Here is an 18,964-nt window from a genome sequence, read left to right as displayed (position 1 = left end):
GTCTTTTTTTTTTCTTTTCTCGTGGCTTCCGTTATGGGAGTGCAACACTAAATCAGCCAGTAGTACGTTCTTCATAGACCAGTTCCGCGGGCGTTTGGAGCACTTTCTTGAATCAATATAACACTGTTTTCAACTTCGTCTCCCTGCCCTGAGTAGTAATTGTAGCCATACCTAAACCAACGTCATCAGCGACCCATCGCAGTCAAGTTTAGCAATACCCCTGGGTAAACCCTAGCAACGACCCTCATCACCGATGCCAAGTAAACTCAATCGAAGAGCTCGAACACCCATAGCGTAAAATAAACCGAGCATTCAGCAGACGCATCACAGGTAATGTTCACGAAATCCAGCAGATTGAATGCAAGTTCATCATCATTGCAGCACTGTCCAAACAACCAAGACAGCCATCTACAGCTTACTAGCCTCCCCACTCGTCCTGTTAAGGTACAAAGGATCCCTCGGCTCAATCCCATACTGCCTACACAGCTCCTCGCCCTTCTTCTGCTGCGCCTCAATCCTCGCCTTATGCGCAAGACCCCTCTTATTCTCATTCTTACCCAGCTGCAACAGATGCACCTCATCCGGCCCATCTACAATCCTCATCGTACGGCCACTCGACCACATCTGCGCAAGCGGAGTATCTTGACTCACACCCGCACCACCGTAGGCCTGCATGGCCCAGTCGATGACCTTGAGGTTGACTTCAGGGACGAGCACCTTGACTTCGGCGATTTCCTTGAGCGCGCCCTTGGCGTTTGTTTCGTCGATCTTGATGGCGGCGTTGAGCACGGAGAGGCGGGCGGCGTCGATTTCGATGCGGGAGCGTGCGACGCGCTCGAGCATGATGCCGTGTTTGTTGAGGAGCTCGCCGAACGGCTTCTTGCGCTCGTCGTTGATGCGGGCGAGGAACCATTCTAGTGCCTTCTCGGCGGAACCGATGCTGCGCATGGCGTGGTGGATACGTCCGGGTCCGAGTCGGCCTTGGATGATTTCGAATCCGCGGCCTTCGCCTAGCACCATGTTGCTGGCGGGGACGCGGACGTTCTCGAAGGTCACGTGGCCGTGGCCGTGGGGTGCGTCGTCGAAACCCATGACTGACAGCATACGGTGGACGGTTACACCGGGGGTGGTGTTGGGGACGAGGATGACGGATTGTTGCTTGTACTTGTCGGAGTTATTGGGGTCGGTCTTTCCCAGGACGATGAAGATCTTGCAGCGAGGGTCGCCAATGCCGGATGACCACCATTTCTGGGGGTTGTTAGTATCGTGCAATATGAGGAAGAGACGAAGGTTGACTAACCTGACCGTTCAGGACGTAATGGTCGCCATCCTTCTTGATAGTCATCTCAATGTTGGTAGCATCACTCGACGCAACCTGAGGCTCTGTCATCAAGAACGCAGAGCGGATCTCGCCCTTCAGCAGCGGATCCAGCCACTGCCTCTTCTGTGCCTCGGTACCGTACTTGGCAATGACCTCCATGTTGCCAGTATCGGGAGCAGCGCAGTTGACAGCCTCGGAAGCTGTCCGGCTCTTGCCCAGGTACTCAGCCATGAGGCCGTACTCCAGGTTGCTGAAGCCAGCACCCTCCTTGAAGTGTGCCTTGGGCAGGAACATGTTCCATAGTCCAAGTTCTTGTGCCCTCTTCTTCAGATCCTCGATGATGGATGGATGTGACGAGAAGCGCTCTTGGACGGTCTGGCCGATCTGGCGGACGTATACGGCGTCGGCGGGGATGCACTCTTCTTCGACGAACTTCTCTACCTATGCATATGTTAGCATGTACTTGTCCAGAGCTTGCCAAGCCACCTACAAGGTCGAGTGTCTTCGCCGCCCTCTCGCTAACAAACGGCCGCGCGATGACGGGAATGCGCTGAGAGGCGGAGATATGGCCATCCTTGCTGTTGCTGAGCAGATCGTAGGCGCGGTCGTACGGTACAGACATGATTGCGTACTTTAGAGAGAGGATGAGGTAGGGAAGGACGGTCCAGGGAGGAAATCCGGGGTAGTTTAACAAAAGATGCGGAGAGACGACTCGTCCGTGGCTACTGCTTCGGTCATTGATGTTGGGAGCTAAGAGTTGCCGAGGTACGGCATGCACCACCTCCGCTTTGGACCTCGTAACTTGGCTGTCTCACACCACGCAGACGTGATGCCAAGGTGTCCGATGGCAAACGCATCTTAGAGAAGGGTATCGTTGGCCGAGGCATTGATGAAAGTCATGTCGGTGTAGATGCTGCGGTTGTAGTTGGCGATAGCTGCAATGGACGCGACGCCACCGTTACGCGTGACGCACAGTCCAACCTCCGCAAGAGGCTATGGAATAGCATGTGTACATCAATGTAGTTATCGGAAGTGATACGGGCCAGCTTAGCACCCATACAATTGTCGTTAGAGAACTCAATGAATCTATTAAGAGAGGTCATTGACTCCAACCACAACACGAGTATGCATCGACTAGTTGACTCATCGTGCTTCAGCAGCTACAAGCCTACTAGTCGGACACCTCGACCTAAATCCGCCCAGCAGCCACATCTCCAATCCATAATTGCCAGCAATGCCATCGCAGCCAGCCCTCCCCCGTGAGCTCATCGACCAAATCATCACCACCCTCATCTCCCTCCATTCCCACGACCCAGCCTACCAATGGACAAACCTGCGCCACATAACCCGGCACCACAAAGCGCACCTCGAGCAACATTTCCTCGCCCACTGGGTCCCCAAGCTATCATTCGAGATCCCACATGACTATGGCTCATGCCCACTCGTGAATTTCATCACCCCAACACCACCTCGCACCCTGCAGAAAGAAGACTCAAGAAACAACGGTGCAGACATCGTGGTATTTACTGAACGCACCGGTCTCCGTCTCACCGACATGCCCAACCGCTGGTACGAACACGCCACAGGAAACATCAAAAGACATCCCTGGGAGCAATTCGATTCCAACATCATCGTGCACTTTGGTAACGGCACGTTGAACAAAGGCTACTCAAAAGGCGGTATAAGGAGCGATGTCGTCATACCCAATCTATCCATCAACACGGATGCCTCGCCGTGGGAATTTTCTTTCGCTTGGAGAGAACTCTTCACCAGGCTCTTTACTGAGGAAATGGTGATGCGGACATTCCGGGACAAGCTTCTTGGATGGTTTGTACCCACTTTAGGAGGGGATATAGAGCCGAGGGCGGAGAAAGCTGCTGTTTACCATTACTTAAGGAAACACTTTCACTGGCAGCGGAGGGGTGTGTTGGCGGCTTACCGGAAGTATCAATATCCTCTCTTGTGGGATGAAGAATACTGTCGACGTCGTTATCGCGAACAACATACTGAGGGTCGCTGCTACAAAGCGTATTCCTCCAAACGTCCCTTTGACTTTTCACGGTTCATTCATCAAGGCGGGGAGAACCTTGGTTTGGCTCTTTCCAGCGAGTTCCATATGCTTGAAGACGAGGAGAGCATGGTGTTTCAAATCCCTGGTTGGGAGACGTGGGACGTAGGGGATGTAGGACGCATGCGTGTTTATGAAGAGATGATTGAGGAACGGCAGACGGATATATGGTTTGGATACCGTGATGCTCAGTTGGAGGACTATTGGGAGTTGTATTATAAGAGCCTACTGCAGGTTATGGAGGGAAGAAGGACTGTCAGTGATGAGGTGCTTGAGGGGCGTTTGAGAGCCGAGAAGCTGGATCCAGACACGTTCTGGCTTTCAAAACCAGCCAATGAATGGTTTCCATACCGGTAGTGAAGGAGTTCCGGAGTTCTTTGCAGTTCTTCATATGCTTTGTTATCTATGTCACGATGTACTTTGATCGAGGTTTGAGTGAATGCTGACATTCTCTCGAAAATCCTCAGAAGATCACGACTTGAAGTGTAACCTGACCCAACGAATTTTGATAGTCAGCAGTGACTAGTCATTGGGTTGGAAGATACGTGAGCGACTCTATTATGATTCTACAACGCAGTTTTGAGACGTAGCTGAAGTCGGGTATACGTTGTATAAATCTCATAGCAACGTAGTAGTGAAATGTGAAGGGTGCTACCTCGTACAGCTTGTGATGAGGATAGACCTGTAACGGTGACATAAACCGCAAGGCTATAACGTCGCTCGATCCTCGTTGCTGGGCTTCAATTCCGGAAGGGTTGCTTGTCGCAGACCGGATCAAACGGGTATGTTGTAGGAAACGAGTAAAACGTATTGTGTAACTGTTCTTAGTGCCAAGACACCAGACCGTGGGTCAATTGATGCAATAGCAGTGCCAGTAGCCTGGTAAAATATTGTTAAAATTTGGAAGATGAGGGTTACACTTTTGTCGGTGAGCGCGGATGTGTACCCGCGGAATGCTTCCTACAACGACCAAAAGGTGTCTGAGAAGGTCGTCCCGCCTGCTTGTGGCGTACACGGACACCATATAGAGCCAATAATAGTCTTGGGCGTACAAGTTAACTGACAGAATGGTATCATCCGCTCGGGCAGCTGCGTGTCGCTATTCTGGTGCAGAACCGGATGAATGCATGAGATGTGTGCGCTCAACCGTGACGATGTAACCACGATGTTGAGTGGGCTGCTACGGATCCGACATGACAGCTGCAGACGAGCGTGGCGAGGTCTCCGGCCGATGTCGGTAGCCGAATACAGCTCGTGGTACAACCATCGTGCATACTCTATTGTCTTCATTTAAAATAGATGCTCATCCTGTACCGCATGGTTGCGCGCTATCAGCGATGAAAATCTCCGAGTATTCAACCATATAGGTGGACCGGCATAGTCCGATCGTCGGGTATGACAAGTCGGCCGGGTACTCCGTAAGGCTGAAGTCCATATGCGTGCTCTACTTGAAGTGGATTGGGGGTACATATCGTGGTTGCGCAGATCGTATCGTATCTAAGTTCGACTGCCTGACAAGTCCAGATGTCTAGGCCTGCGTATTCTTGTTCGTCGCTTTACATATAGACTCCCGCCACCAGATCTGAGACAGAGCGGGAGGCTTCGTCACACAGTGTCGCTGTGGAGCGAGGTGGTGCTTCATGGGCTTGATCTACGATTCCTCGGGACCAGTAATCTATTTTCATGTTAGGAACGGTTCGGGTCGTAGTGAACTTGAGCAAACGTCAAGTGACGGATTCAGAGAGATGGTGCTTGCGCCCAGCTCGGGCTCGAAGAGGACCTGGACTGTTGGTGAGTGGAACGGGTGAGGATGGGTAGTAATGACGGCAATAGTGGGGCTCATCACACTGATTTTGGCCATTGTCACGGTCGAGCGGTCGTCTGCAGCGGCTGGGAATATCGCCGTCAAGAGCCCTTAAGTCACATGACCAAAGCCAATAGGGTGGGTCGGATTTCCGAACGGCATGCTCACTGCATGCTGACGTATGAGCGGCAGTCGGGCATCGATAGTGTAGCTCGACTAGCCTACCCACACAGCAAGCGCCAAATGCAAAATCTGTAGGAATTGTTTCAGCCCGATCTACCTCAGTAGCCTGCAGATGGACTTGTACGTGATATCCATCGTCGTTCGAGGCATGGCTGTTGGCGGCGCCTGGAACATGTTGCGCGCGCGATTTGCACGTGCCTTGCAGCACCAAGTGCGGGAAAGGCGAAGAGGGGAACACAAGCGTCATGAATAGTTTGCAACGATGTCGGTTGCTGCAAGTGCGGCCGATTCGGGTTTAAAGGTGCGCGTGTGTAACCCGCACCGAGCAGTGGTTCACACCGGCCAGTGGGCCCTGGACATCCGAGAGCAGCGGTGTCGTTGACTTGATGCGCATCCGCTTGGTGCAGCTGGCTGCCGGTCAAGATGGAAGCGTGCACAAACGGTGGAGTGGCATTTCACGAGACCAGAAGGGCATAGTGAGTCGCTGGGCTGGGCGGCTGTGAAAGGATATGCACCACAATAACACGCCACGCCTCTGGGTCGCCCGGGCATTCGGCTGTAGACGAAGAGGGGGGCGCCAGGACCAGGGCGCGAGAGAACATCAGCTGCCCTCCAAGTGGAGCTGCAGGCCACGAGGGCGTGGCCGGGGCCTCGAGCAGAATGACGATGCAGCAGGACGAGGCGACAGGGCGGCGTGCAGGGGGACTTGGTTTTGCAGCAGGCCGCAAGGGTGCGGTCAGAGTTTGGAAAAAGCCATATTGTTGAGTCGGATATCAGCTTCTTCAACGCCAGTCGGAAGACTTTTCTGCGGCTACCGACCCCTGTACTCTCGCGAGTGTCCTGGTACGTCGTCGACACGAAAGTGCGGCGGCGGCGGCTTTGATTGACGGGCGGTGGTGCAAACAAAGACAAGGTTGTGGTTGCTCGAACAGCGCGGTGCATGAAATTGCTGCCGCGGGCGCTCAGGCGTCCGCAGCATGGAATTGGCTGACGGAGTCGAGCATTCGCACAGTGTTGAGCGACGCTCGCTAAGGGCAGAGGCGTCGTGGGCCCTGGAGAGGAAAGAGGGTCTTGCTCAGGCCATAACGTCTCAATGGGAACGGTCGTCGCATGTCAAACGCAGCAGAGCAGCTACGCAGTGCCTGCTAGAGCCGCGCAGCCTATCGCCGGGCAGGTATTCACAGCTCGTACGGCCAGGTTAGTATAAGCACAGCAAGGCCCGGCCATGATTGGAGTGCGTCTCAGCCACGCGCCAGCGAGCAAGTGGGTGCAGCTCATTTCAGGCGGCATGACGGCGTGCTGGGAAGAAATCTGATGCCTCACGTGCAGGCCGGCGTCCGCAGCTGCAGACGCAATGGTCATGTTGAATGTTGGCGATGTCGTATGTGAGGCCGCTGGCGACGGCTGGCAGAGCACACTCACTGTCGTGTGCTGACGTCTGTTTCAAGCAGGCGCGCTCGCATGCTCCTGCCGCCGCCAGAGCAGCCCTGTGTATTACATTACTATAAGGCTCCACGAGAAGCTATCATCTGCATACCATCCCCCCGTTTCCTGCAGGTCCGTGATTCCTGCACCGGGCGATTACTGTACGCTGCTCCCTCGAGCAGCTTAGACGCCGCTGGGCTGGTCTGCGCTGACAAGTAGGTGAATTGCAGGCCTTCTGATCACGTTGGCACCCAATTTCGCACTAGCAGTGCCCCGCCCTTAATCCCCAGCACTGCCGTCACTCAACCCCATCGTCGCCTTTCCTCGCACCTTCACAAGCTCTCCATCTCCGCCCTCAATTCTCCTTCACCCCCTTCCCACCACCTGCTGTGACTGCCGCCCGAGCATCGTTGCTGAGGGGTCGACCTGCGCCTTCCTTGTTCCTTAGCTCCGTCAGCCACAACAAGCGTCACCTGGTACTGCACAGACGGCACGCGGGACCACGCCCTCTTGACACTCGACCTCGCGCCTACAACCCTATCTGCTCCGCCTCAGCCCGCCCGACACCACTCCTCGCCCACACTCAACTCCGCTGCCGCCCGCCCTCCAGTTCCCCAGCAATCCGCGCAGCGCTGCCGGACCCCCTCCCACACGCATAACACCAAACAATGAGCCAGAACCGGCCATCGGCCTTCTCATCGCTAAGAATGGGTGGTAAGTGCCCCCCGTCATCCCGCCGCGTAATTGGCCTCATGCTCACCCGCCCGCAGAAGTTATCCGCGAAAAGGTCCAGGACGGCCTGACCGGCGACTACAAGGACCTCGCATACACGCAGTGCAAGATTGTCGGCAACGGCTCTTTCGGCGTCGTCTTCCAGACCAAGCTGTCGCCTAGTGGTGAAGATGCGGCCATCAAGCGTGTCCTGCAAGACAAGCGCTTCAAGGTGCGTCTGCGCGCCATCATGACATGCAGCCCCAGCTGACCCCCGCAGAACCGCGAACTCCAGATTATGCGCATTGTCCGACATCCCAACATTGTCGAGCTCAAGGCCTTCTTCTACAACAACGGCGAGCGGGTACGTGTCTGCAAGCAAGCGCGTGCGTGCATTTCGTGTAGCTAACCGTTTCAGCCACAGAAAGACGAGGTGTACCTGAATCTCGTGCTTGAGTTCGTTCCCGAGACCGTGTACCGTGCTTCGCGCTACTTCAACAAGATGAAGTCGGTTATGCCCATCCTCGAAGTCAAGCTGTACATCTACCAGCTCTTCCGCTCGCTCGCCTACATCCACTCGCAGGGTATCTGCCACAGGGACATCAAGCCCCAGAACCTCCTGCTAGACCCCTCAACCGGTGTCCTGAAGCTGTGCGATTTCGGAAGCGCCAAGATCTTGGTCGAGAACGAGCCCAACGTTTCGTACATCTGCTCCAGGTACTACCGTGCGCCTGAACTGATTTTCGGAGCGACAAACTACACTACCAAGATCGGTATGTTTTGTGCTGTAATGAGCGGGAGCCCGTGCTAATATTGTGCAGATGTCTGGTCTACGGGTTGCGTCATGGCGGAGCTCATGCTTGGACAGCCATTGTTCCCGGGAGAGTCAGGTATCGACCAGCTGGTGGAGATCATCAAGGTTCTAGGAACGCCCACCCGCGACCAGATCCGCACCATGAACCCGAACTACATGGAGCACAAGTTCCCCCAGATTAAGCCTCACCCGTTCAGTAAGGTATGTTGAGCGATGCGTCTCCGGTAGCCGCGTGATTTTGACTTACATGGACTAGGTGTTCCGGAAGGCTGATCCCAACGCGATCGATTTGATCTCCAAACTCCTCGAGTACACGCCAACTCAGCGTCTTTCGGCCATCGATGCCATGGTACACCCCTTCTTTGACGAGCTGAGGGACCCGAACACGCGTCTCCCAGACTCGCGTCACCCCAACGGAGCCACTCGCGATATGCCTGAGCTGTACAACTTCACTCACCACGGTAAGTTTGTTTCGAGTCCTACGAGATGCAAAGTCTAATGTTTCTAGAATTGTCCATCGCTCCTCACCTCAACAACCAGCTGGTACCGCAGCACATCCGCGCGACACTAGCCGCCCGTGGCCTCGACTTCGAATCGCCGAACTTCAAGCCATTAACGCGGGATCAGATGATAGCCAGGCTGGATTAATCCCTCTGCTATCACACGACACGATACCATTCATTCATGCGGCGGCTTCTGATCCTCTCTGGACCGGAGCACAAAGCTTTTCCGTCCGGAGAGATGCAAAATGGAGTCTCAATTGGGCGTCGGTTTTATCAGGTGTATACTACGAGGAGCACACCCTTTCCTGCTTTATATGAGCGCGTCTGAAATGATACCGACATTCACCTTTACAAAGAATGACCTGGCTTGCTTTTCTTTGGGGACTGTTGGCATCCCCGTTTACGCGAAATGATCAATGGACCGGCACGGCAAATGATGTTCCTTCGATCCCCTTTGAGATGACGAATGGGTGCAGCAGGTTGCAACTATGAAGGAAATGAGGAACGGGCAAAATTCGGGATGTATTGAGTATGGGATACGAAGGAAGGGTCTCGCTCATCCGATTCCGATGCTTCAACAATGGTTACTATGCGTCACCTGGGTTGCATGCGGGAGTTTTCTTTCTGTTAAGATGAGTTCGGCGGGCTGCGCATCGGGCGATGAGGCTTTTATGAACTTGGGAATGCTATCCCTAGGATGGGATCATACGGGCTGGTCAATGGATGGCTAGCTTCGGACAAGTACTAGAGCGAGGCACTGCGCATTTGCAGCGGAACGAATGTCCAATGGACAATGACTATCCTGCTATTCGCCCACCTCTCAGCATACTTTCTATAACGGAGATTCCTTTCACAGTTTACAGTTTCTGGGTCTTGTGAAACGTCGTGATGAATTCTGAGAGATTTTAAGGTCCTTTGCAGAGTTCGCCATAGCCACACTTTCACCAGTGCATTAGAACCTTCGAATAAAACGACAGGATGACTGATCTGGATTCGTACCTATGGATCACCTTTTGCCTTTACCTGGAGATAGCATAGGGGTTTCAAGTGAACATGGCCTACCTTTACTGACAACTTCACCTTACTAGCTTCAACATGCGTGATAGATCTGTATATAGTGCCTTCGTCTTGTCGTCTACGTCTGTCTCTTAATAGACCTCTTCGATCCAAGAGGTAGTCAGGTGCAAATCAACAGTTAATAACATCACGGTAAAAGCAGCAACATCAATAACCTAGACATGGATTGTACATTCATGTCGGCAGACCGCATGGCGCTACTCGAGTTGACTGATGAGGAAGCGCAGCAATACCTCGTTCGGGATGATTCACCATTCAATGACTCGGTAATGGACGTTGACGTCGAGAGTGCATGGACCGAGCGCCAAGATACGCCTGGAACGGGAGCAAATGCCGCTAACCCTTTCGATGCGCAAGCTCCAGTGCGACTTCCGCGCCAACTCGACGATTCACTATCGCGAACCATCCGCCAACATCGCACCCGAACCACACCATTCCGCGACCGTGTGTATAATCATCGACACGGCGACTTCTACCCCCCACGTCAGCCCGTATATCACGATCACGACGACCTCGGCGCCAACTCTACACGAATCTCGTCGCAACTGAGGGAAGATTCTCCGGAGACGTTAGAAGAGAAGGCACGCGCAGTCTTGGTCGCAACCATGGCGGATGCAGACGTCAGAGAAGAGCGCGATGATAGGCGCGAGGACCGACGTGATGACAGGCGCGATCGTGGAAACTATCGAGGAAACAACAAGCGCCGCCGTGATGGTGAGTCTGCATTTGTCCTGTTACAAGCGACTGCGCAAGCTGCATGGGTGGGCTGGATAGCTTCTCTGATTCGATGGCTGTGATGGGCATCAAATCGAGGCCGAGATTATCCTCCCTACCCCATGGACTGGCTTGTGTATCTGGCATTTCCACTGTACTAACAGCGTCGCGCAGATGACGATAACCATTACCGCGGTGATGACCGTCGTGGACCCCAGCGCCGCCGTAACGATGACGGAGGCCCACGTCGCCGATACGAAGAGCCGCCGTTCCCCAAGCTGCGCCGGCTGCTCTTGAACATTGCCAGCTCCACCAAGCTCCCACAGGACGAGGCTATCGAGATCGCAAAGTACTTTGGAGAGCACTTTGACGATGAGCGTCTCCGCTCCGACTTCTTCGATGTCTTGGTACAGCTGTAAGCAGAGACAATTTCCCCATCAATTCAACTTTCACTAACTGTCTTAGGATCATCGAGCAACCCTTCAAGATCCCGTTCGTCGCAGCCGTCGCTTACTACGCCAACGATGTCAAGCCACAAATCACCATCGAGGCCATGAAGCGCGTCGGAGACCGGGCACAGGAGGCGCTCAACGCTGGCGAGTGGAAAGAGTTCAAGTTGCTTCTCAGGTTTTTCGCGTGCCTACAGTCGCTCTACGAGGATGATGGCGTGTTCACTTTCCTTGGACAACTCTTCGACACAGTTGTTGACCTCCAGAGTGCCAACGAGAACGATGTAAGATATCCACGCAGCGATGAGGAATATTTACTAACAATGCTAGGTTGTCGGCATCGAACTCGTCAAGATCATCCTTCTTACCATTCCCTACGCCATCGTCGCCGGAGGAGAGCGTTTCCACGAACAAGCGCAACAACTGCTGAAGAACACCGGCATCGTGGCGAGCAATGCGGTTCCCATCGAGAGCCTCATCCACTCCTACGTCGGCGATTTCGAGTCGAAGCCGGTAGACCACCACAGCGTCATTGGCCTTCTTCAAGCACAGTTGTCAGCTGAAGCCGAGTCTGGTTTCGAGCTGAGATGCCTTCCACGCATCGACCTCGAGGCTTTGCGTAGGGCGGATGCCAAAGAAGAAGACGCCCTGCCCACGGCTCCTCAGACTCACGCCTTCCCGACTTTCACCATCCCGTCGCCAGTCAACCCTGGCCCACGGCCTGTCTTCCCAGAGGCGTACTTCTCCCTGTTTGCTGATCAGGAAGTCGACACCGTCCCCAAGACCACCGACATTGCCTCGTCGCTTGTTCGGGATGCCATTGTTGACACCATCAACCAGCTCGACTTCAACCGTGAAATGGTGGCCAAGTTCCTTGTGGATGTTGACTGCTACTGGTCCGTCGACATCTTCGCCAAGCGCGGCTCACCCTTCGATAAGTTCCGTGAGCTGGTCGGCGACAAGATTCAGTACAAGTCAGAAGATATGATCATCGATGCCATCTTCTCGCAACTGTTCAAGTTGCCCAGTGCTGAACACAAGCTCGTATACTACCATGCGCTCATCACACAGTGCTGCAAGGTCGCGCCTGCTGCTATTGCCCCGTCTCTCGGACGTGCCATCCGTACCATCTACAAGAACCTGCCCATGATGGATCTCGAGCTAGGCTACCGATTCCTCGACTGGTTCTCCCACCATCTCAGCAACTTCGAGTTCCGATGGAGATGGACTGAGTGGTATGTTCGTCTCTCTTTTCATTTGAAACTACGCTAACCTGACTTTAGGCTTGAGGATCTCGAGCTGTCCAACCTGCACCCGAAGAAGGCTTTCATTCTTGCGACTCTGGACAAGGAGATAAGGTTGTCCTTTGCCAAGCGCATTCGATCAACCCTGCCGGAGCCGATGCACACCATGATTCCTGAGCGTCTAGATGCAGACAATAGCCCTGACTTCAAATACGACAACCAACGTATGTCCACTCCGCATGTAACATGCATCCCGCTAACGATATCCCAGAAACCCCCTACGCTGCTGAAGGTCAGATGCTCCTGAGTCAACTCAGGAAGAAGGCTACCGCCGAGGAGATTCAAGTCACTATCGACAGCATTCACGAGAAGGCTCTTGAGCAGGGCATTACCGAAGTCCTCGTGCCTTCGACTGACGCCTTCGTCACCGCCATCTGCCGGCTGGGAGCGAAATCATTGTCCCACGTTCTGTCTTGCATTGAACGCGGCAAGGACAGGCTACTGGAGCTCTCGCAGAACGAGGTTGCACGTCGCCAGATCGTTGCAAGCGTCGTCGAGTACTGGAAAGACCAGCCTGGTGTTGCGGTCCGCATCATCGATATTCTGCTCAACTATACTATTCTTGCGCCGATGACTGTCGTTCAGTGGGTATTCGGTAGCCACATGGGAGCTGGCGAGGCCCTGACCGAAAGCTGGGTCTTCGAGATGGTTAGCAACACAGTCGCCAAGGTCACCAACCGCAACCGTCAGATCGCTTCAGCCCGTCTCCAGAAGGGTCTTCCCCAAGAGCAGATTGAGATGGTTGAGGCCACGCTCGCCAAGGACCGCGACAACGCCCGCGAGCTGTTCAAGTACATTGAAGACTCGATGCGCGGTGTCGCAGAGGGTTCCGCTGATACTCTGATTGAGAAGTCCTCCAATGGCTCGCTCACCGAAGAAGAAGTCGAGCTCATCAAGGCCTGGGGCAAGCGCTGGCAGACTGTCTTCATCCGCAAGGCGCAAGTCGAAGAGTCTGTCGTCGGCGAAGAGGCAGTCGAAGCTCGCATCAGACTTCTTGCTGCTGAGCCAGACGAGGTCGCTGAGAGCATGGAGCAGGATGCCGATGGCGTTGCCGAAGCCACCAACGGAGAGGCACAGATGTCTCTTGCTTGAAACATTCCAGACTGAAGGACACGATATCGGATTCTACAAAAGCATAAGGATAGCGTTTGCATTCATCGGTGGCGTATCAGGCCAAGTGCTAATGGGTTATCGACTTGCACGTCGGCTGGCGAGATGGCATCTGCACGAGGGTTCTTTATTCCAGATGGACATTTAGTTCGTGTGATATTGTACATTATATCTCAAAATGAGCATCTTCATGAAAATTCCATGAAACTTTTGTGTTGCGGTTTCGAGATCGTTCTATGACGAGTGTTGGTGATTACAGTTTGACCAGTGTAGGGAGCAGAGGCGCTTTTTGCTTATCGCGATGCAGAAGCGCGAGAAGAAGTGTTGTCGCATGTTATCCCTGTGGTGTGAGGGGTTGGACAGCTGCGACAGGCACGAGCGTGCAGACATGAACCACCTCTACTTTCCAAGTATGTTGATGAGATTCATCCCCATGATATTCGTGCGTCGTCCGGAGTGTACGGATCCACCATGCACGGTGACGGCTAGCGTGGGCCAGCATCAGTGAACCCTGCAAAATGTCGCGCGGCATACGGCACCAGCTCCAAGCCGACCACCCAAGCAAGCAAGCCCAACTTTGCAGCCACGGACGGGCCGCGACTCTGTAGCACCGCCGAAACTTCTGGGCAAAAACAACATGTTGTCACCGCCCTGTATCCTTGGTCGCATATAATTATTGTTGTCTCCATTTCTTGTGCCTTCGTTGTACTGCCTTCGTTGGACACGCCTTCGTTGTACATAGCTTCTTTGTCGCAATCTACGATACGAAACGAATAGAACCGAGGGAACGGAGAAGAAGCACCCCCCGACGAACGAGCTTCCACGAGGACGAGCGGCGATACGTGACGACGCGCGGACGAAGCTATCGCTTAGACGACGAGCTCCCTCGAGAATTCCTATCCCACGGCGATAACGATGCATATACCACCCAGCCACCCCGTCGCTGCAGGCCCAGCGACAGCACTACAAAGCTTAATACCCACATCCACACCCACACCCTACGCCGCGCTATCATGGATATCGAAAGACGCCCACGGAGGCGGAGGAGGCGGCGGCGGATACACAGAGAACTGGAGCAGTCTAATCGGCATCATCACCGCCATAATAGGCAACGTGCTCATCTCCTTCGCACTAAACATGCAGCGATACGCGCACATACGGTTAGATCGCGAGTTCCACGAGAAAGAACGGCAGAGGAAGAGGCGGAAGGCGGGCATGGACGATGCGGGGAGATTGGCAGAGGAGGTGCAGAAGATGGGGTTGAGTCATAGGAGGAGTGAGGGCATGGTTGAGCAGAGGAGACGGAGAAGTAATGGGCAGGAAGAGGATATCTTTGAGGCGTCCGAGAGCGATCCGTTGATACCCCGGGATACGAGACCGGCGACGGGAAGAGAAGATAGCAATGAATCGGCCAAGCAGGAGGTGTTCAAGCAGACGTCGTATCTCAAATCGCCGTATTGGTGGTTCGGCATCATTCTCATGACAATCGGCGAGGCGGGGAATTTCCTCGCCTACGGATTCGCGCCTGCGTCTATCGTTTCGCCCCTCGGTGTCGTTGCGCTTATCTCGAATTGCATCATCGCGCCGTTCATGCTCAAGGAGCCTTTCCGCAAGAGAGACGCGTTGGGCGTTGTTATTGCTGTTGGGGGCGCGGTCACCGTTGTGCTTTCGGCGAATGACAATAATCCCAAGTTGGGTCCTGGAGAGATCTGGGATTTGATTAGAAGATGGGAGTTTGAGACGTATTTGGGGATTACGGTGGGGGTTATTGTGTGCTTGATGGTGGCGAGTAATCGGTATGGGGAGAAGAATATCTTGATTGATTTGGGACTTGTGGGGTTGTTTGGTATGTATATTCGCGAGACGTGCGGATGTTTCTCCATGGGATGGATGCTAACGATTTCTAGGCGGATACACAGCGTTATCTACGAAAGGCGTTGCTTCGCTACTTTCGTATACGCTATGGCGCGCCATCACCTTCCCAGTCTTCTACCTCCTGGTTGCCATCCTCGTCGGCACAGCAGTAATGCAGATTAAATACGTCAACCGAGCTCTCCAGCGCTTCGACGCAACGCAGGTCATCCCCGTCCAATTCGTCCTCTTCACTCTTTCCGTCATCGGCGGCTCAGCAGTCCTCTACCGCGACTTCGAGCGCACCTCCGGAGAAGACGCCGGGAAATTCGTCGGCGGATGCGCCCTAACCTTCTTCGGCGTCTGGCTCATAACCAGCGGCCGTCCATCAAACCACGACGATTCAGACTCCGACCACGACCCCGAACCCGAAGATGCCATCCATCTCGCCGGCGAAACCTACACAGACTCTATCAACGAACCCAACGAAGAGGTCGCTGGGAGCACACGCCGTTCCTCAACAACACGCGCCCTCTCCCCACCCGCATCCGTCCAACGCCGCTACCAAGACTCCACCGAAGAAGACACCCGCCCCTCAACCCCAAACATCACATTCACCCCCACCGATCCCTCCACCCCCCCAAACCCCACCCGCCCAGCCACAGCCGACATAATCTCCTCCCTCGTCGCAAACCCCTGGTCCCACCCCAACGAACCCACCCACCGCACCCCACCCCTAAACCGGCACACCTCAACCCCCGTACTCCCCTCTGAAGCCGCACCCGCGCCCTTGGTCTCAGTCTCCGACACCCATCTCCCACCGCCCAGCACGCCTACGCGGGGCAAATCGACGAATGAAGTCCCCACGACGCCCGGATCGGGTATGGGGCTCAAGAGACTGAGGACGAGTGATAGGGTTCAGAGTGCGAGGAATAGTATTGCGGGGGGTCCGCTGCTGGCGAGTCCGCTGAGTACGAGTTTGAGTACTATGGTTCAGGATTTGAAGAGGGGGGGTAGTGTTAGGAGGAGGGAGAGTCTTCTTGCGTTGGCTGCGAGGGATAGAGATAGAGATGGATTGGGGCAGGGGGAGGATGGTATGATGGGTGCGGGTCTGGTTGTTGGTGAGCCGCTTAGCAGGAGAAGGACGAGGGATAGTGCGAATGGTGAGGATGGTGCTGGTGGTAATGCTGGAGCGAGGACGCCCGGTGGTGGGAGGAGAGTGGGTAGAGGGAGGAGTTTGAGTGCGCTTAGTACGCTGAGTGGGCTTTGGAGGGGGATTAGGGGACAGGGGAGTCGGGAGGATATGAGGGCTGAGGAGGGGAGGAGGGAGAGTGAGGCTGAGAGGTGATAGCAGCGGAGGAGGGATGGAACGTCGTAGATGGATGTAATGATTGACGTCTAGATATCCATTTAGATTATCCTTCGATGTGGCAAGTTGTCCATTGGATATTGAATGTGTGTCGGCGTTGACTGTGATGTTTCCTAAGAAGATATCGAAAGGGTAATCTTGAACGACACACAAGAATCTGCACTGCAATTTCTAGCGGGGACGAAAGGGTAAGTGACCAGGGTGTGTGCATCGGTGTATCAAGGCAGCGACCTACGACTTGCATCTACTAAAGCAGCTCCGGTGCGCTGCACTGTATTCTCTGGCGTGGACGAGAGGGTACGCGACTGCGGTTTATGCAGGTTATCATGGAGCACGTCACCCTCCGCTTTTGCACTGCAATTTCTAGCGCAGACGAGCTGATGTATGACTATCATTGGCTATGCGCATGAGGACATGTAGGTATGTGGCCAGTAGTAAGAGTCCTCCTGAAGTCTGTTCACCGGAAAACTTCATTGCCAAGATGGTCATCACTGAGCACAGTGCACTGCAATCTCTAGCGCCGAAGAGCAATTCACACAAGGCTGAGCTCGCGCAACTGCACTGCAATTCCTAGCGCGGACGAGCGGTCTCATGCATTCCACACTAGGCTGAATGGATGAGGGACAGCAGGGGGACGACCAATCGCGGATGTCCTATGAATGGAGGCCCGAGGAGGCAAAAAAATGTTGCTGGAGCTAACCTCCCCCTACTGACCGGGCACTGCAATCTCTAGCGTAGGAGGGCAGCTCGACGCACGCCAGCGTATTAGGCAGCATAGGCTACTATCCACGTGCTAAGGAGCAGCTCAATTCAGGTTCCAATGCTGCGGCGAAGCACTGCACTCCAATTTCTAGCATGGAAGACTACCTAGGTAGATAAAAGGGCAAGGCTAAAAGTGAACAGGACTATCTCACTCGATAAGAAGGAAGACCTGGGTACGAAAACACGCTATCCATAATGAATCCAGTCGTATGTACGTCAAGTTATCCCTAGGAACGGTCTGAGGTGTGCGCCAAGATCTCGAGCGCAGCGGAAAGTAGATCGAACGATACGTGTGAGATTGAACCTCAGTCTTGTGCGAGAAGGGGAAGAGAGGAGTACGGGGAAGGGTCTGGGGCCCAACGAGCCTGTGCGTGCACCACAGCCCACAGCCTGCACTGCAATTCTTAGCGCGGAAGAGCAGATGATGGGCGAGGCTGAAAGGATAAGGCTGAAGGTTCAGCAGCCGTATTGCAGTGTAAATAACCTCTTGCTGGCAAGCTCAGACCAAATGTTGTAGCGTCGTGAGATTTGCTATGATCGATGGTTCTCTGCTTAGTCGTCCAATTGGGACGGCAATTTTGCAACGGTAGAATACGAACTGCATAAAGAACTTGTGCGTTGAGTGTACCTACTACAGATCTCCTTGTTCCGGAGAGTGCAGTGCATGGCTTGTGGGTGATAGATGAAGAAGAGGCTTAGAAGGGTGATAGCACTGTAATGTTTGATGTGAAAGGGTAAGCGGTCTCAAAGTAAAGCGGCGTCTCGAGGGGCACTGTATAAAGATACCCCTGGACGCAGGGGGTGTAAGGCCATTGCACTGCAATCTTTAGCGTGGACGAGCAGAGTTATGTGGCTGTGTGCATGCGAGCCTCGCGCCTGTATATACTAGGAAAGATAAAACCGAAGAGCCGAGGGTGCACTGCAATTCCGAGCGCCAACGGGCTGTAAGATGACAAAGCCGGTATGATGAGGCTGAAGATGTAGACAAAAAGTGATCGGCCAAGCCAGCTCTACTATCCAGGTATAACATCGACGCACACTTGTTCGGCTCCCGCTATACATCTAATTTATATACATTTAGAGGATAATGCGTTGATATGTTTATCCTGGTTGTAGAAGCGCTTTATCGGCAGCGTCCTTGGAAGTTTGTTACGATGTTCGACACTTTGTACTATCCGTATGGAGATGCTCATCCCAGTGGCTGGTCAGCAACGAGAAATGTCGGCAGGTTTTATGTGATCCTTCGCTTGGACAGTTTTGGCCCCATCCTTTTTGCACTGCAATTTTTAGCACGAAGAACAGTTGAACGAAACGTGCGAGGCTGGATCTCAGCCTTGTGAGGGAACTAGACGAGATAAGTAGGAGTAAGGGTGCGCAGTCCAGAACTCGCAACTAGGGACGCAGGCTGCTGATGATGCATATGCTATTGGCTGTGTTGTCGTCTAGATCCCGGCGTGAAGAAACATCCTACCTACTGTATTTCGAGCGAAGCTAGAGCT

General features: G+C 54.0%; 4 protein-coding genes across 4 annotated transcripts; 3 read left to right on the top strand and 1 right to left on the bottom strand.

The window, feature by feature from the left end:
• Positions 1-408: 408 nt before the first annotated feature.
• Positions 409-1,943, bottom strand: J4E84_007692 (uncharacterized protein; the record flags this gene model as incomplete). The annotated part of the gene is made up of 3 exons (XM_049390274.1): positions 409-1,248; positions 1,301-1,762; positions 1,812-1,943. The coding sequence occupies 3 exons, from the start codon at positions 1,941-1,943 to the stop codon at positions 409-411; spliced, it is 1,434 nt and encodes a 477-aa protein (XP_049242127.1).
• Positions 1,944-7,469: 5,526 nt separating this feature from the next.
• On the top strand, positions 7,470-8,974 carry GSK1 (Glycogen synthase kinase 1; the record flags this gene model as incomplete). The annotated part of the gene is made up of 7 exons (XM_049390273.1): positions 7,470-7,515; positions 7,572-7,744; positions 7,793-7,876; positions 7,931-8,285; positions 8,334-8,527; positions 8,583-8,787; positions 8,835-8,974. The coding sequence occupies 7 exons, from the start codon at positions 7,470-7,472 to the stop codon at positions 8,972-8,974; spliced, it is 1,197 nt and encodes a 398-aa protein (XP_049242126.1).
• A 1,093-nt stretch (positions 8,975-10,067) lies between these two features.
• J4E84_007690 (uncharacterized protein) lies at positions 10,068-13,465 on the top strand (the record flags this gene model as incomplete). Its single annotated transcript, XM_049390272.1, has 6 exons — positions 10,068-10,620; positions 10,795-11,035; positions 11,086-11,353; positions 11,400-12,304; positions 12,353-12,537; positions 12,585-13,465. The coding sequence occupies 6 exons, from the start codon at positions 10,068-10,070 to the stop codon at positions 13,463-13,465; spliced, it is 3,033 nt and encodes a 1,010-aa protein (XP_049242125.1).
• A 933-nt stretch (positions 13,466-14,398) lies between these two features.
• On the top strand, positions 14,399-16,682 carry J4E84_007689 (uncharacterized protein; the record flags this gene model as incomplete). The annotated part of the gene is made up of 2 exons (XM_049390271.1): positions 14,399-15,329; positions 15,391-16,682. The coding sequence occupies 2 exons, from the start codon at positions 14,399-14,401 to the stop codon at positions 16,680-16,682; spliced, it is 2,223 nt and encodes a 740-aa protein (XP_049242124.1).
• Between the last annotated feature and the right edge of the window lie 2,282 nt (positions 16,683-18,964).

The sequence above is a fragment of the Alternaria hordeiaustralica genome, assembly GCF_023758085.1.
Source record: "Alternaria hordeiaustralica strain BMP 2776 chromosome Unknown scaffold_17, whole genome shotgun sequence".
Classification (NCBI taxonomy): Eukaryota; Fungi; Ascomycota; class Dothideomycetes; order Pleosporales; family Pleosporaceae; genus Alternaria; species Alternaria hordeiaustralica.
The sequence above is the reverse complement of the archived record's forward strand: the minus strand, read 5'-3'. Positions and strand labels throughout refer to the sequence as shown.